Here is a 27,376-nt window from a genome sequence, read left to right as displayed (position 1 = left end):
CACTTCACAGTAGTAGCTCAGAAAAATAATACCAGTCTTGCAGTTTGCTTTACAATCCTACTTTGTTCATATGTACGACTTGCAGTTTTTCTTTTCCTATTAGAAGTAATGGTTCAAAACTCCCTGTATGCAAAATGCTTTGGCCATAATACCAGGATTGGATGAAGGTGTCACACAGTGCATGGGAACGAATACACAGGATAAGATAGGGGAGGAGAAATCCATGAGTACACTCTCCGAAACATATAATCGAAGCACAAAAATGCTACCCATGCAAACATTTATGAATCTTTGAATGGCTCTCCATTTCCGATTAGGTTAGTTTGCTTAAAGGTTCTTAAAGATAACAGGATGAAAACCCTCACCCACCTAAAGGGTGGCATGCTTCATCACAGGGCTCCTCCTTGCATTGGGCCGCAATGTGGGCCACAACACTGAGAAACAAGAGAGAGATCCTGAGGTGTTAAATAATGGGTGTCCTAATGAGGTTACCAGATTGGGTTATTTGATAAAAACAGAGGCGATATGGAGGTATGAACTAAAACTACCGATTGGTAGTCTTAAACTTTTATTCTTGTTCCCAGTGTGTAGGGTTTAAAATAAAGGGGAATATTTTGCCCCAATGCAAATGCCAACGTGTTTTTGCCCTTATAGTGTGTTTAGAAGGAAAGTGCATCAGTCTTTCTTCTGTACCGGACCCTCTCTGCGTAGTGTTCATTACATATAATGAGAAAAAAAGAGAACAGACATACTACATATACAAAACCACTGGATTGTTCAAGTAGGATAGAAGTGTTCCATCTCGTGGGACATAAAAAGGGGAGAACAATTAGACAGGGGCATGGCGTTATAATATGGATCCTAGTCATTGTGTGGTCCTCCATACTAGGCTAGGACGAGTACACACCTGCACGTGAAACACTAAATAGAAAACATCTCATATAAGCGACTAGCTACCAAATAAAATGTATGTCAAATATCTTACCCCTTATTTGGGTAATTATTGACTCAAACACTTGAAAACCGAGAGTTATAAGGCACCTATAGGTCAGTCAGCACTGCCTGTGTACAGGAGTATCTAGACGTTTATTGTCCATGAGGAGTGTGCACGAATGACTGTGTGGGTCAGTCGGAGTCTGTACGAAAGCATGTACCTGTTTAACTCTGTCTGCATATGTCCCTTTGTGGGGGTGCGCGCGCATGCAATGCACAAATGCCAAATTTCGAATTGTCAATGAGTTTATTCTCTTCTTTGAGTGATCCCTGGACTTTATGCTGCAGTGAGAAACCCTTATGTGCTCTCAGCGGAGCAACTCTATTTAAGATCTTCTACAAAGAAGCTCAAAAGGATAAAAGAGTACAAGCATCGAGCCTAGTGGAAATTAAAGTACCTGAAAAGTGAAATGCCAGTATTCCTCTTCTCTTTTTCTGCTTATATAAATTAAACTTTACATTTGTCTGCCTCCTTCTGAGAAGAAAGACTCCCTTCGTTGCTAGGAGTGTACGCTACTTCAAGTATTTCATTTAAACACAATGTGATGAGTGCATATGAGGTAGGGACACACTGGCGGAACACAATGCCCCTCTAATCAGACGCTTAACAGTAAAGGGCTACATCGGAATAAGGAAGAAAGCCAGCAGTCGACTCTTGTAAATTAAAAAACGCATTCAAGAGATGAGTCGCTGTAACAAAATAAAAAAAAAAACAGAGATAATGAATGTTCGTGGATTTTTTTTCCTGTGGTGGCTTCAATCGTCTTTTCCCGTTAAAAATAAAACCAAATACAGGGAAAGAGAATGCACTCTGTGACTCTGAGTCCTGTTCCACCCGACTACCGAACGAATTTACAGAGGCATGGGAAGGGTGAGCTTTACAGAATATTCTAGTACGTCCATCCGAAAACACATGCTTCCCATGGTACTGGCGTGGAATCGAAACTAGACAGCATGGCGAGGCGCGAAAAATACTGCGTCATACGTAATTTCTGAAAAAACTTGTTGTGGAGTGGTGTTGTACGCTTAGAATCTCCAGTGAGGTCATGTTCGATGGTGTTTCTGTTTTCTCCAAAGTCTGACCTTCTTTGACGTCAGCACTTGGGCCAGTCCACTCAACAGCATCAGGAACATGGTCATTGACATTACAATGATGTAGTGGCTGATGCTGCAACGAGAGAAAGCAAACACTATTACTTCTGTGGACCCACACAGAACACGCCAACAACTTCATTGTGAGGACATTGTGCATAACCCATCGAGTGATTAAACATACGATATGTATGTAACATGTACTTTCCAGCTTCCTTAACAGTGATGAATTGGAGGATATGTTACACAGGTCACTGGGACTCGGCACACCAGTATAATTTCACATTTGCATGTATAAAACATGGAACTCGTGTCTAAATATTTTAGCTTGACATTACTTATACAGTGAGAGATGTTCTCTGCATGCACGCGTGGAGCATAGATTTGACAAATCTTGATGTTGTGTGACATGAGAAATGCTATCCTCATACATCCCTTCGTCTGCACTGCAATGTCTAATTCCCTGAGGCAAGAATATTTGTGTCAACACAATTTATTGATTATGATGTATCGTTGGAATCCCGAGCGCTTCATATATTATATTGCAAACAAAACAGGTGATGGACAGAATATATTATATTAACACCATATTTATCCTACAGCAGCAGCAATAAAAAGGCTAAACAAATAGGCTCCTTGTAGGGAAAGTAAGCAACCGCATTTGTGGGATGGGTTTGGTAGGGTGCATGTATGAATGAAGGGTGGTGGAGTGCAGATATACTAAGTGGGCACACAGAGCAAGAATGAGTGAAAAGTCAAAACAGAATGGACACAAGTACTTGAGGATGAAATTAGGGAAATGGTTGAGAGAAGAGAGAAAGTAGAGGGATTTTAGACAACAAGTGGAAGTCAGGGCAGGAAACTTTTCACACTGAAAGAGTCTGGCATGAATTTGAGCCATAAAGTAGGCAAAGAACAAGGACATTGCCTCAATGATGATGTTACCACATTTGAAAGTGGGTGACCAGTGCCTAGATGCATCAACCTTTTTAGGAAGTGCAAACGGTGCGAATCGCAAAAATCGTCCGTTTGCACTTCCTAAATTGGTTTCTGGGATGCATCAAGCATTTTTGGAAAATCGCTATTTTTAGCGAATTCCAAAAATGCGATTGCTTTTAAGGAATCGCAAATTTGCGATTCCTTAAATGCAATGCATCATTCTTAAAACATTTGCGATTTTACAAATTGCAAGTGCAAATTACCACGAAGTTGAACCTCGTGGTAATTTGCAAAATTGTTTAAAAATGCACAAAAATGCATTTTTTAAACTGTTAAGTTACAGACACACATGTCCTTAGGACATGTGTTTATGTAACTTACAGGTAAAAGTGCATTTCATGGGTGCAGGGGGGGGGGGTCATTTGTACCCCCCTCTCCACCCTTGAAATGCTTTGTTGAATTCCGATTTCAAATTGCGAATTTGCAATTCCCATTCATTCCTATGGGCATTTCAGCCCATAGGAATGAATGGGAATTGCGAATTTGCAATTTGAAAATCGAATTTTTTATGCGATTCAGTAAAAATTGCGATTTTTACCAAATCACAAAAAAAATGCGAAAAAAATGATGCATACCATTTTGAGATTCCTAATTTGCGATTCGGTAATTTTCGCAAATTAGGAATCGCAAAAAAGTACGTTGATGCATCTGGGCACAGGTTTCTAAACTGAGCGGTATGGCTAGTTACGCAAGAGGATGGTTGGATTGCGGTGCAAACACAAGGGAGAATAACCAATAATAAGTCAGATCTAAAGTGGGCCTGGGGGAAATTTAAATTGAGTGGCTTAATTCATGTAATTTCAGGAATTCACGTTATCTTTGTTCTGTGAAATTCCGTCATTACACCACTTTGTGTAATTATGTGGCATTTGTGGTAAAAATGTACCGCAAATTCACAGGAACTACAGAACGTGAGCGACTGTTGCTTGCAATGCTTAGGTTAAATGTGTCATCATGCCAAAAACTGATGCAAGGATTTATTTTGTGCAAAAATATCGTGCAAATTGAGTTTTTTGTATTTTCCGTAATTATGACTAATTTTGGCAAAATGTCATGGAATTACGCTACGGAAAATCACATAAACTTCACAGCTCTCAAAACTAAAGATAAAGTAAAAAGGAGCACAGTGCACTCCACACTGACTAACATGTTCACTAGGAACATTGCACTGCCACCCCCATACATTGGACTGTTGCCTGTGTGTCACCTTGAGCAGAGCTGAGAAGGGCATGCAGCACCCACCACATGCAACAAACTCTTTAATCAGAGGGACTAGGTAGGACTGAGGTGAGAGGTAAGATGGACAAAACACCAAATTGTTCATGAGGGTCATTTACGTTTTTGTGGGTGGTTTGTCAGGCCATCAAGTTGGCAAACGGCCTTGCCTCTGCCTCTTGAGAAGAGAATGATTACTGGATTTAGAGGTTCTCGCCTCCCTGGCAATAAAATGTATGCTGAAAGTATATCTGTGGTATGAAAGTAGTACTTTGAGCACAGCTAAGGGCAAGTGGGCCCCCTCTTTCTGAATCAAGAGCCCCCTTAGAAGTGTACAGATGGGCCTGGCTCTCCCATCCTCCAGTGTGTACTACCTAGTTTACAGGAAAGCAGCAATCCACAAATCTGTCTAGGCGGGTTCCTCAACCTCCTCTCTTCATCTTCCTCCATATAGATGTAGGTCTCCCAAAATGGAACCCAGAATCTTCCTTGCTTTGTACCATTCACAGGCACACATACACCCAGCGCATGCACTACACAGCACTACATCTACTGTGTACTGTACCATTCACAGGAACACATACACCCAGTACATGTATATAGTACACGTGAACTACACACAAAACCAATGTAGGCCAAGGGTGAGTAAAGCAGTGGAACTTCAAATAAGTAAGCCTGCAGTCCTCCCTCCAATGACACAAGGTATGCTGAGATCACCCCGCTCATACTGCTCAATTCCTGGAAAAGGCTAGTAGCCTTTCACCACTATGAGGGTAGAACCTTGGGCGGCCTTTTTCGGTCCAAAAAGACCCCAATATGTGAGTAGTCACCGTGTGATCCACTATGGATGGAAGTAAAGTGAAGGTGTTGCCAGATGTGGCGCTACTAGGCTATGCTAGGTGTATTCCACATGGTGTTCAACGTTTTGTGATGCATATGCTGTCACTGGCCAGGCGCAGAGTTGCCATACATTGGTTCAGACATTGTGCACCCATAAGAGAGGATTGGCTGAAGGATTTGGCTATATGCAATGATCAATCAAAGGCACACGCTATGCTAGATCCTCCAACTTCTAGACCCAGGTACATTTGGGGACCACTCAGGACATATCTGACATCAGCGACCCAGCACATACTAACAGACAAACAGTGGACCCACAAAATAACCCTTCTGTCCTTGTAAAGAAGGACAAGACCGGCCTAGAGGAACTCTGAGGAGAGACCTCTCCTAACCTTACTTCGACAGATGTAGACATTGAACACATTTTGCTGAATGATATTGCTCGATTTATAGCAAGAGAATACATCATGCTGGACTAAACTACGTTACCTATTTCTGTAAGCAGATTTGTAATAGTGTACCTTGTGAGGGGATCGAAACGTTGTGCACTGTAATTACTAAATAGAGAAAACCACATGATGGTATGATGTATTGGCACGGTTTGTGTTATAAATAGTTTTTTTTTAAATGAGTATGCACAATACACATACACAAGCACAATAAACACACATATATATATATATATATATATATATATATATATATATATATATATATATATATATATATATATATATATATATATATATATATATATATATATATTCTCTACCTCCCGAATGGTGTTCTTCTGATGTGATATTTTACAAATGTTTCGGGATAATGAAGGCCAAGTAACAAGGGCTGTCCTGAAAGAAAGGCCTCTGCTGGACAGAACATTTTTCAAATCAGATTTATCTTTTCTACCGTCCCCTGATGTTTGCAACAATGTCAAAGGTACTCGTGAACATATTTAACAAGTTTGATAACATCTTTAATAAGCAAGCACTGACGACAGACGAGCAGGTGACGCACTGTACCTTGTTCCAATGTCTAACCAGCTGCCATAATCTTTAACCAGAAAGAAGAAATGCTGTAAAAAAAAAAAAAAGAAATTGGTCAATTAACAAACCCTGCATCAGACATACATATTACTTGACACTAAAACAAACTTTGACTTTGGTTTTAGGCAGCTTTCCAAAAGTTCAAGAGTAATCGAGGAAGGATGATGAGAGAATGTATTGTAACTGATAAAATGTCCGCTGTTTCTCAGAACATTTCTCAAGGGTAAAGAAATAAAAACTGTTGTGGAATCAGGATAACATTAGATGCAAAATGATTTACTTAAAATGACAAGAAAGAAGCCGAGTCAGCTGCTGGGAGGAGGTAACAGCTGAGCCATGAAAAACGCTGAATACCTTTGAGACTTCATGTGATGATGAATCTTTTCTAAAGAGACGTTGTCGTTCTAGCTCTGAGACCAAATGTCCAAAAATGTAAAGCATTCTTAAACGATAACGAGCTGAAACTTTCAACCAATAACATTGTAATTACCATAGTCATTCTTTACAGCTAGCTATGTAAACAATGACATTTACAGCCATGTGTTTGAGTCACCCATGCACTATTTTCGTTTTTATTATTATTTACTTTATAAGGCGGAGAGTCCAGCAACGTGGATTAGGATGGAATATATATATATATATATATATATATATATATATATATATATATATATATATATATATATATATATATATATATATATATATCCAAACGATCGTTACTCCTTCTGGATCCCCACGATCCAAGAAAGGTGGCGTGCGCGCCGGCGGAGTTGCTCCGGTATTTTAATTGTCACCAAACATACAAAGTCAATGCACGCTCTCAGGACAGAAAGAGAGAAGTCGCCAAATCCAGAAAGTGCTGGTGCATTGACTTTGTATGTTTGGTGACAATTAAAATACCGGAGCAACTCCGCCGGCGCGCACGCCACCTTTCTTGGATCGTGGGGATCCAGAAGGAGTAACGATCGTTTGGATATATATATCTATATCTATATCTATATATATATATATATATATATCTATATATATATATATATATATATATATATATATATATATATATATATCAAAGAAAGACGTGCGCAATACCTCACGCTGCACGGGCCACACCAACAGTGCTTGCAAAAGATCTTTTTATTTAGATAGAACAGGCATAACGCGTTTCGAGTTTACACAACTCTTCATCAAATGCCAGGCTGCAGTGTCCGTGGGTTCGTTTTGATTTAAATAACGTAACTCATTAGGCAGTGAGAAAGGACTTCAGTCATTGACTCCAGATTAAAGGGACAGTGTGTAAAGTATTATTTTCTTCTTTCTCCCATTTGCTCTGTAGAAAGGAAAGCAGAGGTGAGTACTTATGTGTTTCAGGTTTCCAAGTAACCTCACAGTGGTACAAAATAAAACAGTTTTCTCTGCTTTTGTATTTAAAGTCATATCCACGGGACTCTATTGCCCATAATGCTCCACTGCCCTTCAAATGTTAACTGGTTCTCACTGCTGATCTTGGTAAAATCAATGTCAGCGCGATGTGTCCAGAGTGCAAACATTGCTTTTAAATGGAAAGTGTTCCGTACCTCGGTCACACCGTGCAGATAGGATTTCACTACCACGCAGACCTTCAACAGCTTTTCTTGTTTCCAAAGCTCCAAGTCTGTCGTGCTGAGGGTAATCCTCGGCATACCCTAGCTGCGCCAAAGTTTCCATTCCCAAAGTTCAGGCGGGCCCCTCCTGGAGGCCTCTTCCAATCCAACTCTAGTGGTGTCATCTCTTTAGCAGCCGGAGGGCACCCTTTTAAAGAAGCTCCTCGCTTCACGTCCCAAGATACTGACAAGAAGGGCGCCATCATCCTCATGGGTCGGGGCTCGTTCCGAGATGTGTCAGACATCTCAATTACATCAAAGAAAGACGTGCGCAATACCTCACGCTGCACGGGCCACACCAACAGTGCTTGCAAAAGATCTTTTTATTTAGATAGAACAGGCATAACGCGTTTCGAGTTTACACAACTCTTCATCAAATGCCAGGCTGCAGTGTCCGTGGGTTCGTTTTGATTTAAATAACGTAACTCATTAGGCAGTGAGAAAGGACTTCAGTCATTGACTCCAGATTAAAGGGACAGTGTGTAAAGTATTATTTTCTTCTTTCTCCCATTTGCTCTGTAGAAAGGAAAGCAGAGGTGAGTACTTATGTGTTTCAGGTTTCCAAGTAACCTCACAGTGGTACAAAATAAAACAGTTTTCTCTGCTTTTGTATTTAAAGTCATATCCACGGGACTCTATTGCCCATAATGCTCCACTGCCCTTCAAATGTTAACTGGTTCTCACTGCTGATCTTGGTAAAATCAATGTCAGCGCGATGTGTCCAGAGTGCAAACATTGCTTTTAAATGGAAAGTGTTCCGTACCTCGGTCACACCGTGCAGATAGGATTTCACTACCACGCAGACCTTCAACAGCTTTTCTTGTTTCCAAAGCTCCAAGTCTGTCGTGCTGAGGGTAATCCTCGGCATACCCTAGCTGCGCCAAAGTTTCCATTCCCAAAGTTCAGGCGGGCCCCTCCTGGAGGCCTCTTCCAATCCAACTCTAGTGGTGTCATCTCTTTAGCAGCCGGAGGGCACCCTTTTAAAGAAGCTCCTCGCTTCACGTCCCAAGATACTGACAAGAAGGGCGCCATCATCCTCATGGGTCGGGGCTCTTCCGAGATGTGTCAGACATCTCAATTACATCAAAGAAAGACGTGCGCAATACCTCACGCTGCACGGGCCACACCAACAGTGCTTGCAAAAGATCTTTTTATTTAGATAGAACAGGCATAACGCGTTTCGAGTTTACACAACTCTTCATCAAATGCCAGGCTGCAGTGTCCGTGGGTTCGTTTTGATTTAAATAACGTAACTCATTAGGCAGTGAGAAAGGACTTCAGTCATTGACTCCAGATTAAAGGGACAGTGTGTAAAGTATTATTTTCTTCTTTCTCCCATTTGCTCTGTAGAAAGGAAAGCAGAGGTGAGTACTTATGTGTTTCAGGTTTCCAAGTAACCTCACAGTGGTACAAAATAAAACAGTTTTCTCTGCTTTTGTATTTAAAGTCATATCCACGGGACTCTATTGCCCATAATGCTCCACTGCCCTTCAAATGTTAACTGGTTCTCACTGCTGATCTTGGTAAAATCAATGTCAGCGCGATGTGTCCAGAGTGCAAACATTGCTTTGAAATGGAAAGTGTTCCGTACCTCGGTCACACCGTGCAGATAGGATTTCACTACCACGCAGACCTTCAACAGCTTTTCTTGTTTCCAAAGCTCCAAGTCTGTCGTGCTGAGGGTAATCCTCGGCATACCCTAGCTGCGCCAAAGTTTCCATTCCCAAAGTTCAGGCGGGCCCCTCCTGGAGGCCTCTTCCAATCCAACTCTAGTGGTGTCATCTCTTTAGCAGCCGGAGGGCACCCTTTTAAAGAAGCTCCTCGCTTCACGTCCCAAGATACTGACAAGAAGGGCGCCATCATCCTCATGGGTCGGGGCTCGTTCCGAGATGTGTCAGACATCTCAATTACATCAAAGAAAGACGTGCGCAATACCTCACGCTGCACGGGCCACACCAACAGTGCTTGCAAAAGATCTTTTTATTTAGATAGAACAGGCATAACGCGTTTCGAGTTTACACAACTCTTCATCAAATGCCAGGCTGCAGTGTCCGTGGGTTCGTTTTGATTTAAATAACGTAACTCATTAGGCAGTGAGAAAGGACTTCAGTCATTGACTCCAGATTAAAGGGACAGTGTGTAAAGTATTATTTTCTTCTTTCTCCCATTTTCTCTGTAGAAAGGAAAGCAGACGTGAGTACTTATGTGTTTCAGGTTTCCAAGTAACCTCACAGTGGTACAAAATAAAACAGTTTTCTCTGCTTTTGTATTTAAAGTCATATCCACGGGACTCTATTGCCCATAATGCTCCACTGCCCTTCAAATGTTAACTGGTTCTCACTGCTGATCTTGGTAAAATCAATGTCAGCGCGATGTGTCCAGAGTGCAAACATTGCTTTTAAATGGAAAGTGTTCCGTACCTCGGTCACACCGTGCAGATAGGATTTCACTACCACGCAGACCTTCAACAGCTTTTCTTGTTTCCAAAGCTCCAAGTCTGTCGTGCTGAGGGTAATCCTCGGCATACCCTAGCTGCGCCAAAGTTTCCATTCCCAAAGTTCAGGCGGGCCCCTCCTGGAGGCCTCTTCCAATCCAACTCTAGTGGTGTCATCTCTTTAGCAGCCGGAGGGCACCCTTTTAAAGAAGCTCCTCGCTTCACGTCCCAAGATACTGACAAGAAGGGCGCCATCATCCTCATGGGTCGGGGCTCGTTCTGAGATGTGTCAGACATCTCAATTACATCAAAGAAAGACGTGCGCAATACCTCACGCTGCACGGGCCACACCAACAGTGCTTGCAAAAGATCTTTTTATTTAGATAGAACAGGCATAACGCGTTTCGAGTTTACACAACTCTTCATCAAATGCCAGGCTGCAGTGTCCGTGGGTTCGTTTTGATTTAAATAACGTAACTCATTAGGCAGTGAGAAAGGACTTCAGTCATTGACTCCAGATTAAAGGGACAGTGTGTAAAGTATTATTTTCTTCTTTCTCCCATTTGCTCTGTAGAAAGGAAAGCAGAGGTGAGTACTTATGTGTTTCAGGTTTCCAAGTAACCTCACAGTGGTACAAAATAAAACAGTTTTCTCTGCTTTTGTATTTAAAGTCATATCCACGGGACTCTATTGCCCATAATGCTCCACTGCCCTTCAAATGTTAACTGGTTCTCACTGCTGATCTTGGTAAAATCAATGTCAGCGCGATGTGTCCAGAGTGCAAACATTGCTTTTAAATGGAAAGTGTTCCGTACCTCGGTCACACCGTGCAGATAGGATTTCACTACCACGCAGACCTTCAACAGCTTTTCTTGTTTCCAAAGCTCCAAGTCTGTCGTGCTGAGGGTAATCCTCGGCATACCCTAGCTGCGCCAAAGTTTCCATTCCCAAAGTTCAGGCGGGCCCCTCCTGGAGGCCTCTTCCAATCCAACTCTAGTGGTGTCATCTCTTTAGCAGCCGGAGGGCACATGGAAGCCAAATGTACATGCCCTCGTCTAAACGAAGACCCTGTTGCACAATGAAGCAAGCCCAACGCCCCTGCTGGAGGGGTTTACTACCCTTTTGTGTAGTGGCCTGAAGTGCGGTCACGTGATGGAATGGCAGAAACTCGTCCGCCACCTGCCCAGCGCCGTTACAGACCAAGCTAATTGGTGGCATAACAGACCTGCCGTTCCCTAATCCAGTGGCTGCCAGCGGCGAATAAAGTTTTTGAGGTGAATATTTTAACCCACTGACAGGCACTGATTTAAAAAAATAAAAGCAGTCCCCCTAGACTCAACACCAAAGCGAATAATCGTGCTCCATTTTAAACAGTGTTTATAACGGGCCACGACTGAGCTCTGAAGTTGAGGCTGAAGGCACTGAGAGTGTCTCACAGGGTCTGTCAGTGAGTTAAATCTACCTAAAATATAAAGATGTATTTATTTACTACCTCATGCTTTGTGCTCCTCTTCATCTTGGTAATCGGTGGCTCAAGCACAGCCTCGCAGAGCCTCAGCCAACTCCCCTCTACCAATCCAGGCACTGTTCTCATGCTGCTCAGGCAGCAAGAGAGAAGCACCAGGATTGCATGGTACGGTCTGGTTCGACACTCCTTCAGGCACTGGACGCCTGTGATTGCTCTCCACCCATTTGTCCAAGACAGCTAAGGTTGCAATGTTTAAAGTGTGCATGTCAGGCTGGCGATTGCAAGACAGCCGACCAAAGTGACATACGCACTTTAAAGTGAAGTGCACTATTCCTCCCTGTTGTTGACCCCGCCCTAAGACTCGTCTGCTGCCAGCATGAAAAATAAAATAGTAATTAATTAGTTTAATTTTCTATATTTCCTGCCCTCGCAGAGGACGGGTGACGCTCCTCCCCCTTAATGGAGGCCCGTTGCTGCTTTTATCTTCAAGGCCGCAGGAAAGGAGCGGAAGGTGGATCATACACTTGCCACGGAGAACTACCCTACCTCCTGCGCATGAGTACAGGATCTCAGGAAGAAGCAAACCTCTATCCTGATTTGTAATGGCAATGCAGAACCACCAAGCACAAGGACTGTTCTAATACATGAAAGGACAAAGGGCATACCTTGCATTGAACTTGGACCATTGTCCAAGTGTGGCTCACTGGTTAGAGGAGGCAGACCCTGATGCAGAGGACAGACCCGCGACCAGGGTTCAATTCCCGACGCGGCAGGGTCTTGAGTTCAAAATGTCCACAGACTTGAAAATTCTCGCCTCGGTGCCTACTTGAATCATGGGTTCACACTCTGCAACTCTGGGCAATAGCTTGCTTAATCTCCACTACGGCCCTACTGCGATGGGATGCCTGGTCTTCACCTTGGGAATGCCCAGTAGGGGTTATCTCACAGGGAAAGCCAGGACAGGTTCCCAAAGCAAGCGCTAAGAGACCTGTCGGTGATTTGGCGCTATAAAAATCAAAATTAACATAACATAACATTGTGAGCCAGCCGGAAGATTGTGCATTTTAATTCCACTCCATTCTCCTTCAGCAGATAATGTAAAGCACAAGAACAATACACTTTCCATGGTAATTTAAAAAACAGACAATCATAGTCCATTAAACTTTCTGTAACATCTCCCTCTTTCTTCTTTGCCCAAGCAGAAGATAAGAACTCCTCTCCCTCTTGTGGCTTGGATGCTCACTTATGGTGTTTTGACCATTTAATACCTCAAAAGTATTGGCCCTTTTAGATTGCAGTGATTATTACAGAAGCACTCTGTGGCACATTGATGTTTCCCCCACAGGGTAGCGAGCTGTCAGATCTATGTGTCGCATGTGGTGCAAAATGGCCACTGGCTGTCAGGGGAATCCAGAGAGCTCATGTGCTCCTGATGTGCTTGTCCAAACAAGCTGCTGGACATCTTTTGCCTGTTAATTAAGGTCCTCGATATGGCGGAGGAGGCAAAGGAGCGTGGTGGGCTAATTTCCCCAAAGACACTCCCAGATGGGGCCACAGGGCTATTATTTTCCTGGGTAATGCAAATTGTATGATCTCTAGAGAAAGTCATGGATCACTACTGTTTGAAGTAGACCCAACACTGGGGGATCTAGCCATTTCTTAGAAGGCCCAGAAGTCCAGCAGAGTTTGTTTGAGGATCCTTTAATCAAAGAGTTGGGGATATACGTCTCCACATTCATGTCCCTGGAAGAAGTCCAGACCTCAATCAATAAGACTACCAGGTAGAGGATTTTTGGAGGGGCAAAGGGAGATTGAGGGTGCATAGGGTCCCTTCAGAGGAACCAACAATGCATCAGGTTCACATTCCTGTAAGTCTGATTAATTCTTCCCATTGAAGGATGAGGGAGGTTAGCAGTATTACCCACAAACAAAGACCTAACCAGTGATGCCTGGGTCTGCAGATGGTCAAACATTCCAGTTGGAATTCTAAGGAAAAACCAAGCAATGGCCCAGGCTGAGGCCCATCACCTTCTAGGACAAGGATTGTGAATAGACAGATCAAGAGATGATAGCCTTGGAGCTGAAAGGGGAAATTGACTGACCAGTAAGACACCCAAAAGGGATTCTGAGCAACATCTTAGTAGAAAAATGATAAGGGCCATCACCCTGTCATAAACCTCAAAGCTGTTTCAAGATGAAGGATATTCATCCACTATGGGACACCTTCAACTAAAGGGAATGGGTGATGCATTTGGACTAGAAAGACCTCGATCTACCCATACACATTTTCTCTCCTCACTATAGGTTTCGTCAATTTCATTGGAGAATTTAAAAACTCAGGGAAGCTTTAAACTAATCTAAAGGGAGAAACACTCTCCTGATGTACGAGTTACTTACCTTCGGCAACGATGTATCTGGTAGAGACGATTCTAGCCGCAGATTCCTTCACGTAGAATTATCCCCAGGCGTGAGACTGGATATGGAAAACTTTTGCCACAGCATCCCTGCGCCCCGGGGACGGGGAGACACCACGCTACTCCGCCCAAGCGTCGTCCACGTACGTGACGTCAGCGAGGTCACATAAGACCCACCCCGGCGCGCCTACGTCGGTTTTCTTCTGAGAAATTTTACGCTCCACAACGTGGAGCCACCAGACAAAAAACTGTGGGAGCATGGAACAGTGTGCGAAAGAGTAGAAACAAGGAGAGACAAACAACACCATAAGGAACAGTGCAACATTGCAGTGTCCAAAGGCAGGGACAGAAGAAAGAACAGAGCAGAACCCTGAGCAGCCACCCTGCCAGTACATAGACAGCCTTCCCCCTGAAACAAGGAACATGCTTAAAAAGCCATGATGCACCTAATAGGCCCACCACCCCCATCCTGAATAAGGAAGGGGAGACAGTCCCAGGACAGACAGAAGCACAAACCTCAAAGCCACCCCAGCATAGAGGGCAATCACCCCCAAAGGAATAAGGGCAAGGCCTAGAAAAATGACCCCTACTCTGAGGTAAGCAGAGGGGCCAGGACCCTCAGCAGCAACAAGAAGGAAAGGGACGGGAGCGAAAACCAGAGATTGAAGGTAAACCCCCCCAAACCTGGAGTAACCAGAGCAGAGGGGCACAGAAGCACTGTAACCCCATCCACCAAGGAACCAAGAGAAGGAATGAATCGCAACCAGACGGAACCACCCATCAGGAGCAAAGAAGGGACTCACAGGAGGCACAGCCCCCCACCAGGACGCGAGTACCGAAGACCAACACAAGGGTCCTCGCAGAACGGGGAGGAAGGGCGGGCCGTAAAGGAATCTGATACTAGAATCATCTCCACCAGATACATCGTTGCCGAAGGTAAGTAACTTGTACATCTGATAGAGACTACTAGCGCAGATTCCTTCACGTAGAATAGATACCCTAGCAATACCCACGGGGAAGGAGGGTCTGCGAAAGGACCCCACCAGCCTGGACGGAACAGAAGGTCCCACAGGGCACCAGATCTGCGGGCTGGAAGAGAAACTTCATCCCCGCCAGGCAAGAGGGACCCTCACAAGGAGATCAGCACCGACCCCAGAGGGTGCATGAGAAAAAAGAGACTGAAGAGGCCCGTACCCTCACAGCAGAAGAACCAAGGGCAAGGCTAGAGGGGCCGAAGCACCCCACTCCCTCACAAGTCGACAGTGCTTCCATCCAATCCCAAGACAGGAAGAGGAGGAAGAAGTAGAAGAAGAAGCCCAGAAAGCCTAATGGAAGGCAACAGGCCAGCCTAACATCGCCAACAGTCATAAGCTGCCAAAAGCAAGAAGAACAGCCCGGGGCCCCAGAAAGACTGGGCAGTCTACGCCCAACAAGGGAGCACTCAGAATAACCCCAGCCCTCAGGACAGGGTCAGGAAGGTGAGAAAAGGCCCAGCCCCAACACTACGAGGGGCCGCGCACACGACCGCAAGAAACAAAAGCAACACACAGAAACGCCACAGAGAACCGGTACCCAAAGGCGACCAGAACTCCATAGCAGAACGCAAGCCATATAACAGCTACCACTACCCCACATAGGGTACGTTAAGTCCCGACATATGGGAACCCTCTTCGGAGGAACTTCCGCAGCAGAGGAAAAAACAAAAGGACCACGGGGAAGAACACCCCGCAGAAGGCTTGAACAGCAGCCCAAGCAGAGCAGAAGGCCTAATCTCAGGGCCGAGTCTGTGCAACAACTCAGCAAACACACACACAAAGGCAACAAAGGGCCCTCCAGCAGCCAACAATGTCAAAATCCCAAGGAGGACTCAATGGCTAGAAAGCACACTCTACAGTCAGAACAAAAGGCCTAAGAAGGCCCAGAACAAGCCCCACTCAGCAGTCACTGAGGAGGGGAAGGAGGAGGAGGAGGGCGGAGCCACGTCAGGAACCTTTGGATGGCGGAGTCAGCCGGGGCATGGAACAACAGGCTGTCGTCAAACGGAAGATCAATGAGTCGCTCCCGAATATTTTCAGGGAACATGCCGTCCCGAAGCCAAGCATGGCGACAGAGGGTGACTGAGGAAGCCATGGCCCGGCCCAGCACTTCTGAGATGTCTAGAGCGGAGCGGAGAGAAAAACGCCGCTAGCTCCCGGCCATCCACAGCATGATGCCGTAGGTCCACCTGGACGGTCTCTTGGGAGGCTGCGGATCCCAGAGTCTCAGCCGAGTCCCACAAACAAGAGGAAGCCCTAGCCAAAACACACAAGGTGTTGAGGACCCGCAGGGCAGCTCTGGTCGAGGCGAACATGTTGCACCCCCAAGAATCCAGCCAGCGGGCCTTCCGGGAAGGTGGAGTAAACAGTGGCGGAAGGGAGGGAAAGGCAGTCTGCAAAAGCGGACTGGCAGTAGAGGGGTGGAGGGAAAGGTACGCCGGGTCACGCAGCGCCAGAAGATGTGGGTGCAGAAGGAGGTGAGGCATCGGATCCCCTGAGGCGGGACGCCTCCAAGCTCCCGTCAGGGAAGAAAGGAGCGAACCCTCAAAGGGAAGTAAGATCTCCCTCCCACCAGATCCCTGGTGGAGAACCTCCAAGAGATGGTTCGCCCGAAAGTGAGCAACGGGCCACCCATGCGCAAAATGCCCACGGCCGTGGACACCACGTGAGCAAAGGCCACACCTGCCTCCTTAGGGCCCCGTGGTGGAGAAAACAGCTCCTCTGTGGGCGACAGCTGCAAACTAAGGCAGCCATCCCCGAAGCCAAGCGGGACAGGCAAGGGACAGACCTGGAAGTCAGAAGGAGCCGAAGAATGAGGGACCTGCCACTCTTCCGGTGAACACCTCTGCCTCAGGAAAGGCGAGGAGCCGCCCTTTGACGATGCATGTGAAAAAGATACCACGCAACGACCAGTCTCCTGGGAGGACAACACCGATATACAGCCTGCCTCCGGAGAAGACGGAGCGTCCGAAGACAAATCTGCAGCACGATTCCTGCGTGGAGCCGTAGAGTCCACAGCCAGAGGCAAAACATGGGCACCACCCAGCGGCGCCAGACAGGGTTCCTCCCAGTCACACCGCATCGGGGACCGGACTGGAGCTGGAGCCGAACTGGCCTCGGGGTGGCGCCGGAGCGACGCCGTCTCGACCCCCGCCGAGACATCCGCCTGCGCGGAGGAATAAGAAGGGCCTGGGGAGTGACATGAAGCGTTCCGCCAGCCGAGGCCGAGAATGTGGCGGAGATCGTCCGGCAAACCATGTGGCGGCGCCAGTGACGATTCAACCTCCAATGAGGCAGCCGCCCGTGGGGAGGGACGAGAGGGTCCTGAAGAGGGAAAAGGGGTCCCCACCCAGCCATGGACCCCTGAGGGCTCTGCACGGTCCAGCCGTTGCCAGCGCCGTAGCGGCTTCACCTTGGCCTTAGACAGGACCAACTTGTCAAAGGACCGAGAGGGGCTCGAGGATGCGAACCGAGCCCTGGTGACCTCCGGCAACTCCACAGGCACTTCCGCGGACGTTTGCGGCGGGGGAGAGACGTTGTGGTCTGAAGGAGGTGCCCCGGAGGAGCCACACCCCAACAGCACCACACCCTCCAAGTCTGGATCCAAACCAGTGGGTGCCGCGGAGGGCCCCGCGCAAAGCAAGGGATCCGTTGATGCCCCAGGAAGGGAAGGAGGAGGAGACGCCAGCGAGTTCTGCAAAGCCGCTGCGTATGTCTCCATCTGGGCTCTCTACGCCCCAACACCGGGAAACGGTGGATAGGACGACACCCGAGCCGCATCACCCGCGGAGAGCCCACACCCCCGGCAGGCCGGAACCAGCCCCCGGGGACAAACTGCAACACTTACCCACCAGGGAGCGACGATCATGTGACATCGGAGAAGGGCGAGGACGACCACGGCCGTATCTGAAGCCGTCCACCGAAGCAGACCGAGGGGAGGACGTAGACCTGGAGAGCCACGCCGAGAGAAGTTTCATCCGGCACTCCCGCCTCGACTTCGGTATCAACTGTTGGCACACCGCACAATCAGTGGTGCTGTGATCCTCCCCCAAACACCACATACAAATGAGGTGAGGGTCCATCGCCGACATAAGACGCCGACATAAGACGCCCACACGACGTGCAAGTCTTGAAGCCCAAAGGCATTCGCACACTGTTCCACAAAAGAAGGACAATGGAAAGAAAAAAGAGGGCCCAAATAGGCCCATAGCAAGGACCGGATCACCGTTGCACGGGGAAAAGGAAAAAACTGACGTAGGCGCGCCGGGTTGGGTCTTATGTGACCTCGCTGACGTCACATACGCGATTGACGCCTGGGCGCAGTCGCGTGGTGTCGCCCAGCCCCCGGAGCGCAGCTATGCTGTGGTAAAAGTTTTCCGGATCCAGTCTCACGCCTGGGGATAATTCTACGTGAAGGAAACTGCGGCTAGTAGTCTCTATCAGATACCAAATTCACTTATATTGTATTTGTTCATTCTAACACTCCCAATTATTGGTGGTCATCCATTACATTCACCAAGAAGTCTTGTAATTTTATCAAAAGAAGAACAGCTACAATCATCATCTATGAGACACAACTTATTTATTGTCTGTTATTTTCAAACCACAAATAGTCAAGTGTAGTACACAGTGGCTGGGCTCAGAGGATCAGAGTTTGAATTATGGCTATCATCCCGAAATAAGTAGAAGCATTGTAACTGGTGAGAAGCCACCAACAGTGAAAATAGGGATAGACACTAGACAGAGGGCCCACTTTCACCAACTTAATTGAAGGCTATATATAGAATTAGGAACTCTCTGTAAATGAAAGGTTTTGGTGGAGAAAGACAAACATTTGTATTGCAGATGATGTCATGATAAGATAGAACCTGAGAACCTATTGCCAGTTTTATAAAAAAATTAGATCCATGAAAAAGACTTAGAATTTAAGATCGTGAGAGGATGTTGGCATATAAAAGATCCTAACATTTAAAGAATAGTAATTGGGGGGGGGGGGATTAAAAACTATTAAATAACTGTGGGTAATTCTTACAGACACAACTCGTACTCTCCAAAATCAAACTGTGTTGGGTTCTTAATACTTGATATGTATATGTATCTTTGATAATAGTTTACTTTTAAATGTGGGCGCATGCCAGCTAAAGTAATGTTCCACTGAGAGTGTAGATTGTTGGAGCTTAGAGCGTCAGTTGTAATTTGCTCATGCTCAAACCGGTCGTGTATACTACAACTTCTTACACTTGAAATAAAAGAAGTTGAACTTACCATCTTGGAATACACTTCCTTTTATTGGCGACGATCGATTCGATTACTAACTATATTTTTACAGTGGAAGTTGTTGTTAGTATATATATCATTACCCATTTTGTTTTCCATACACATTATATACCATTATGCAGCCATCTGTTATTCCACCTTCTCCTTTTCTATCAACTTCTGGAGATCCTCCTTTAGAATGGGAATTATGGTTGGAAGGTTTTGAGGCGTATTTAGAAGCCACTGAGGTGGAAGTTTTCACACAAAAAAAAAGTATGCCTTATTGCGACATTCTTTGGGTACAGAAGGAAGAAAAGTTTTAAAACATTTACCTTCTGTACAAATTATGGGAGAAGGTGATGCCAGCGATACAATTGATCAATATGCATCTGCTATAAAAATGTTAGAAACAAGGTTTAAAAAAAATGTTATGTTATTATGGAACAGCATACGTTTTATAGGAGGAAACAATTGCCTAATGAGACAGTGGAAGTTTTTGTAACAGATTTAAGAGCTTTAGCTTTTAATTGCGATTATAAAACGTTTCATGATGAAATGTTGAGGGATCAATTGGTAGAAAAAAAAATAACAAAAAGATTCAGGAAAAATTATTAACCACTCCTGATTTAACATTGGATAAGGCTATAGATATAGCAAAGGAAATTGAAGCAACTGCATCCTATATGGATCAGATGACAATAGATACTAAAATTCAGGCAATAACTGTCGATAAAAGTACCTATAAAAAAGAAACAAAATATGAAAAGCGTAAACCATTAGAGTGTTCTAGATGTGGTAGCAGAAATCATTTAGGTAATGCCCCCTTTTGTCCTGCCATTGACAAAGTTTGTACCAAATGCAAAAAGAAGGGACACTTTTCAAAGGTGTGCATATCTAGAGTTCATGCATCTAATTTTAAACCAAATACTACAAAAAAGTTCTCTATTGAAACTAAGTCAGAAGCTGATCCGAGTTCAGATAGTGATGAAGGTAATGAAGTTATGATGCTACACTGTAATGATGAGTTAAATGACAAGGAATCTCTAAGTAATATGACCTCTAGTAATTTGTCTGAAAATATGGCCAATGTCATGGAACTTCACAATTCCAATTTCAAACGTCCATGTTGTCAAGTAGAGATTAACAACACATACATATAAATGATGGCTGATTCAGGTTCATTTTTCACACTTATTGGGCCTGAAGAATGGGGCAGATTAACTCAGGTTCCGTTGAGAAAGTCCATAATCAAACCAGTGGCATAAGGAGGCAAACCCATTAAAGTTTTAGGCGAATTTGATTGTATTTTAGGATTTAAAGGTCGTTCCACTTCAGCTACCATGTATGCAGCTGAAGACGAATCCTGTTTGTTGGGTTGGCTAGAAGAAAATAACTTAGGTATCATTCTGGATCCTAACAGTACAGACAAAGTTTTACTTAGAGATGATTTTACAGTTTCTGCTACTAGTGTAACTGCTAAAGATTGGAAAACTTCATTTCCTCTGTGAAAAGCTTAGTTGCATCAAGGGTTTTTCTAATTAAATTGAACTGGTCCTGCTTGATTTGTCGTCGGCCTTTGACACCATCTTGCATCACATATTGATAGAATGTCTCAGAGATTGGTGTCGTGGGCCCCGCACTGTGTTGGCTAAAAAGCTATCTGTCTAACAGGCACTCTAGGGTCCGAGTGGGAAAATATTCCTCGGACTATCAAGCAAATGACAAAGGCGTATCTCAGGGATCAATATTGAGCCCTACGCTTTTTAATCTATATGTGTCCCCATTGGCCAAAGTAATCCGAGCCTACGGCTTCAGAACTGTATCATATGCTGACGACACCCAGCTATTGGTTATCATCGGTCCAGATCCTGCTGAGACCAAACTAAGATTCCAAAAATGCATGATTGCAATACATGACTGGATGTCTAGCAATTTTTTGATGCTAAATGCTAGTAAAACTGAGATTGTACTTTTTGGAAAGGCAGACAGGATCTGGTCAGATGATTGGTGGCCAACCACCCTTGGCGTGTGCCCCGCTCCTAAGACGTCATTCAGGAACTTAGGGGTCACAGTGGACAACAGGTTGTCCATGGCTGAACATATCAATAAAGTAGCTGGCACCTGCTTTGGAATCATGAGATGCCTAAAGAAAATTTTCAAATGGATCCCCCTTTCTTCCCGTATGCCTTTAGTCCCAGGTCTCATCATAAGCCGGATTGACTACGGGAATGCCCTGTTAGCCTCTATTAATGAAAATCTTTTGGCAAAACTCCAGGTATTACAAAACACTGCGGCCAGATTGGTGCTCAACCTTCCTTCCCGATCGCCTTCTCTGCCATGCCTCAAAACACGTGAAATCTCCAATGGGGTCAACCCAGTATCCCCAAGAACCTAGCAGTTAATCAATATTATAACTATTGGTTCCTTCGGGTGTACCACATTTCTTTTTACTTACTCATAATTGTATGTAGTATATAAGGTAAAGATCAGAATCAAAAACACTGCACTGGCTTCCTGTCAAAAAACGCATACAATTCAAATTATGGGAAGGAGCTACGTCAGCAAACAAGATGGCTGCTTAGGCTCCCGGCTCCGCCGACCTCCGTAACCCGCTGCGATATCCTGTACATTATCCTGACTTTACGCCTGGTCTCTGTGTGCATGAAGTGTTCCGCACTCCGATGGTGAAATCCGGAAACTTTTATTGGCGTGTTGGATGAAGTTCTGTCGTGTTGAAGTTTGCGGCCTGCTCCAGCGGTGAAGCCGGGGCCTCGAATACTTTCACAGCCGGGCTGCAGTGCAACAACATCGGCCAGAAGAACCAGGCTGGGTCCGGTCAACCGGAGTGGAGGCTTTGTTTCAGCCCGGATTTGGCAGCGATCGTCTCTACTGCTCGTTATCGATGGAGGAGTGATTCTGCTTATTGCTGGCTGTGAGTGGGGGTTCCCGTCCCGCGGGCCCGGTATCGGGCCGCCTGGGTTCGTGGTTCGGGGCCTCTGGCCTGCGGCCTTAACGGTGTGGACCGTGGCTTCGAGCAAAGACCGGTCACCCTCCGCATCTGCAAGTTCGCGATCCTGTTTGTCCCCCCCCCGAGGATGCCGGATTCGGATTTGCATGAGCCATCGCTGAGGTCAGTACTGGCGGAAATTTGGGCGTTTCGATCACAGGTGGATATCTTATTGAGCAAATTGGACTCGCGACTATCTGAGATGCTCCTGGTAGACCCGGACCCGGCCTTACGGTTGAAACAGGAGTCTGCAGCCATTCAAACAGTGGCCATTTTGACTCCGTGCGAGAGACCGTGAGGAAACAAGCATTGGAACAATCGGATGGTGCCCTGGGAGACGGTGTTCCAGAGAATGTCACGGTATCACCGAACCTTCCGTTACAATCGGCTCTGGAGAGATCAAGGGGCGTTCCCCTCACCGGAGACTTCTGTTTGTGACTTTCCTTTCACTTTGTGGTCGTCTTCTCCTTCCTTGGTGACTCTGCGACTCCTGTGCAGGATACATTGGGACTGTTCATCCAGGAGGGAGAGTTCTTCAGCGTCTAAAGTTCCCGTGGACCCACTGCCTGCGAGTTGCCATGGATTGATTTTTGATGACTCTTTTCTCCTTTATTACCTCTTTGTGTGCCTTTGGGTCTCGATGGGAGGGGTCCGTGTTTTTGTTCGGAAGGGCCAAGGTTAAGATTAACTAGGTCGGGAAGGGTTGGAGTGGCTTTCACAAGTGTTCGACCTGTAACTGCTTGCTCTAAGAGGCTGGGCGGTGTTTTCTGGTACCCTCCACTTTCTTCTATAGTGTTGTCATAAGTGTTCTTTTATTGATAGGGGGTGGCTGTATCTGGCGGGGGGTCTAAAGGGGCTGGGAGCCCAAATGTCTATGCCCTCCTCCATCGTTTTCCTTCCTTTAGGGTTTTAGTTATTAGGGGCGACAGGCACGCTGCTAGTGGGGTTAGGCTGTACCCATCTGCAGGGGTGCAGGGGGGGGGCTGGACGGGGGGTTTTTATTTTGCCTTTTTTATTTTCTATGGCCTTTCTTTTCCTTCTCTTTCTTTCTTAAGGATCAGTATAGCTACGAATCATTCGGACTTTTATCGTATGCTTGTATCTAGTGCTCATGCTTTTATGATATCCAATTTCCGGGTGGGCAGGCTCTGAGAATTGGCGCAGCATGGAATGTATATTGTGTGTTCATTTGCATCGATCTGTATACTTTGGTGCCGATTCTCCATCACAGTGGTTATTATGTGTCTATCCTGTTTCTTACTCTGTCCCCCGCATTATCTGGTTTGATTGTATGGCACCTGATCCTCTCTCATATAATATAAAACAAAACCTCTGACTCATTCTGAAACTTAGTTGTGCATTCTTATACCAATTTTGTCCTGAATCGCTGCCGAACCTCTGGGTTGTCGGCTGATGAGCTGTGTAGTACTGTAATATTGGTGGTTTTAATCTATCTAGCGGCCAGCCCCCCCCGGTTGTAGGCCCATGCTTGTATTTTCTTGAATGCTATAATAAAGGTTTTTTAAAAAAAATAATAATAAATAAATAAAATTCAAATTATGCTGCCTAGTCCATAAAACCATCCACGGACAAGGACCATTATATCTGGAAAACAAACTTAAATTTTACAACAGGGCCCGAGCTCTTAGATCCCCCAACCAGCTACTTCCAACGGTTCCCAAGGTTCGAACCGTCAGAAATAGAGACAGGGCCTTTAGTAAAACCGCTCCTGAGGCCTGGAATGCCCTCCCTCTGTGTCTGAGGACAGAACCCAATCATATGAGATTTCGTAAAAAACTGAAAACTTGGCTCTACTAACTACCTGCCCTCTTTTTCCTCTGCCTAGTGGACCTGCCAGCGCTCTGAGACCTTAGGGCAGGGGTCTCCAAACCGGTCCTGGAGGGCCGGATCCATGCCAGATTTTTACATTTACTACATGTATCTCAATGGGGATATCCAAAAAATCTGGCACAGATCCGGCCCTCCAGGACCGGTTTGGAGACCCCTGCCTTAGGGTGATTTATGTGCTTTATAAATAGCAATTTACATTACTTAAACAAGGTGCACAACCAGTAGGGCACAAACCAAGACGAGTTCCTTTGGCCTTGAGGAAAGAACTATCTCAAGAACTGGAATTTCTTTGCAAACAAGGTATTATTAAACCTATTGAGAGCTCAGAATGGCTTTCTCCTGTGGTTTTGGCAAGAAAACCCAACGGGTCTCTTTGGATGTGTTGTGATTTGAGGGATTTAAATGATAAAATATGGGTTGATAGGCATACATTGCCTAATATTACTGAAATGTTGAGTACTCTTAAAGATGCCAAAATATTTACAACCTTAGATAGGTCTTCAGCATATCATCAGATTACACTAAAGAAAGAATGTCGTCATCTCACATCCTTTGTTACTCCTGCTGGTGCTTATGGATTTAAAAGGATGCCCTTCGGGCTAGCGTCAGCATCAGCTGTTTTTCAACGAGTTATGGAGTCTATGTTTTCTGGTGTGTCTAATGTCAAATTTTCCAGGATGACATATTAATCTATGGTAAAGACAATGAATCTCACGACAAAACATTAGCAACTGTGTTATCTATTTTGTCAGAGCATGGTGCAACTTTGAAGGCCGAAAAATGCAAATTTGCAGTTGAAGAGGTGAACCACTTAGGATACAAATTATCAGCCAAGGGTACAGAACCTAAAGAAGATTTGGTTTTAGCTATAAAATCATTTCCCATTCCTCAAAACAAAGATCAATTATGATCATTTTTTGGGATGTTGGAATTTTATGCAAGATTTATTCACAACTGCAGTGCTAAAACACACAATTTAAGGTTACTTATGAAGAAGAATCAACATTTTATTTGGTCATCTGATGTAGATAAGGAGTTTCAATCCATAAAGTTTGATTTGTGCAAAGCCATTCCTTTACAACCATTTGACACACATGACAGATCTATTGTAGTTACTGACGCTAGTTTGTATGGTTTAGGTGCAGTTCTGTTGCAGATTAGAGAAGGAAAGGAAGTAGTCGTAGCTTTTGCTTTGCGCACGTTGAGAGGGGCAGAATCTACATATTCTGTTGTGGAGATTTAGCGTGTTGGTGGGGTCTGAATCATTTCAGGCAATATTTATGGGGTTCTGATTTTACAATACGAATGGATCACAAACCCTTGCTCAATTTGTTTACTACAAAAAGGGCAGGCAATGCTACTCCTCGCATATCCAAGTGGTATTATAGGCTGATGGAGTTTCAATTTCGGTTGGAATACATTCCTGGTGTGAAGAACATTTTTGCAGATTGTTTATCTAGACTTCCTTTGGTAAAAGTACAAACAGATGAACAAGAAGAAGAAGATTGTAGTATTGTGGCTGCATTAATGGATTCAAATTTTTCATCTATTTGTGAGGAGGAGTGGAAATTTGCTATTAAACAAGATGTTGTTTTACAAGAACTAATTTCAAATTTGGGAAATGGTACTTTACCAAATCAAGATAGTGTAGTTTCGTTCAAGCATGTTTTTACTGAATTGAATGTACATGATGGTATACTTAGAAGAGTAGATTTGTTGTTCGTACCGGTGACTCTTCAAGAGAAGATTTTGATTCTGGCACATGAAGGTCATATAGGTATGAGGGCCATGAAGAGAAGACTTAGAGAAGTATTTTGGTGGCCTGGAATGGATCTTTCCGTTGAACATTTTGTAAGGGATTGTATTTCGTGTGCTACGAGTGATAAGTTACAAGTTACTTTTCAAAGTCCAGTGGAAGCTAATCCTGTACCTGACAAACCATGGGTCAAATTAGCGTTGAATATCATAGGTCCGTTGTTTGTTTTGGATGAAAGGAGTAGGTATGAATTGGTGTTGGTGGACTATTACTCCAGATGGCCCGAAGGAAAATGTGTGAAGTCTGCTACTGCCGATGAAATTGTCAGGTTCCTTCAAACTTTATTTTTAAAAGAAGGCTCTCCATCTGAATTACTTACTGATAACGGAGTACAATTTCTGTCCAAAGAATTAAAAAAATGTTTGTCACATTGGGGAGTAAAGCACATCACTACTTCTTTATATCATCCCTGCAGCAATGGTTTAGTAGAACGCTGCAATAGAGTGATAAAAGAGAATATTCAGTTGTCTGTAGTTAATGGTTTAGATTGATGAAATACATTGTCCAATTTGTTGTGGGCTTTGAGAACCACACCCAATGCTGTTACCAAAGTTGCTCCTTTTACTTTATTAAAAGGAAGAATTGCATCTTCCAAGCTTGTTAGACCATGTGATCTTAGTACTCCCAAGGTGGATGTTGATCAGGTAAAAGCTGAACGCCTTAATGCGCAAGATAAATATGTCACATATGAGTCAAGTAAAGGAAGGAAACTATTTCCTTTCAAAGTTGGTGATTGGGTTAGGGTGAAACCTCCTGGTTTTACACCTAAGGGTCATTCTAAATTTTCAAATGCTTTGCAAATCACATACATTAGAAACAGATCTGTAAGACTGAGCAATGGAAAATGGGGGAACATGGAAAAATGATCCAAGCTAAATTTACCAGGAAACCTTAATGTTGAATCTGGTTGCAAAAATGTTTCTGGAATTATGCAAGGAGGATCTGGTTTCAGAAGTTCAATGAGAAAATGAAGACCTTCCATTTGGTTGAAAGACTATGTGCAATCATAATTTGTATTAGTTTTTTTAAATGTAAAATGTAAATTGATACTTGTATAGCGCACTACTCACCCGCAAGGGTCTCAAGGAGCTTGTACGAATACCGCTGTGGAACCCATCCTGACTTTCCCTGTGAGGCGTCCACTCCTGGGCACCCCCAAGGTGGAGGCCAGGCATCCTTAGCGTTGTGGGGGCCATTGTGGAGATTAAGCAATATTGCCCAGAGTTGCAGAGTGGTACTCCATGATTGGAATAGGCACCGAGGCGAGAAT

At 44.8% G+C, this 27,376-nt stretch overlaps 1 protein-coding gene across 2 annotated transcripts in view; it reads right to left on the bottom strand.

Moving 5' to 3' along the window:
• Positions 1-526: 526 nt before the first annotated feature.
• The window catches only part of PIGN (phosphatidylinositol glycan anchor biosynthesis class N), a 1,076,629-nt gene continuing 1,049,779 nt past the window's right edge, over positions 527-27,376 (bottom strand). Inside the window, exons 29-30 of one of the 2 annotated variants that reach the window (XM_086965407.1) lie at positions 6,159-6,211; positions 1,225-2,161 (exon numbers count right to left, since the gene is read on the bottom strand). In XM_086965407.1, coding sequence (XP_086821533.1) covers positions 2,038-2,161; positions 6,159-6,211 — 177 coding nt within the window. In that variant the 3' untranslated portion in view covers positions 1,225-2,037. Of the gene's footprint in view, positions 2,162-6,158; positions 6,212-27,376 lie in introns of both variants that reach the window. The other variant, XM_086965406.1, reaches the window with a different exon arrangement.

The sequence above is a fragment of the Lissotriton vulgaris genome, chromosome 4_1, assembly GCF_964263255.1.
Source record: "Lissotriton vulgaris chromosome 4_1, aLisVul1.2, whole genome shotgun sequence".
Taxonomy (NCBI): domain Eukaryota; kingdom Metazoa; phylum Chordata; class Amphibia; order Caudata; family Salamandridae; genus Lissotriton; species Lissotriton vulgaris.
The sequence above is the reverse complement of the archived record's forward strand: the minus strand, read 5'-3'. Positions and strand labels throughout refer to the sequence as shown.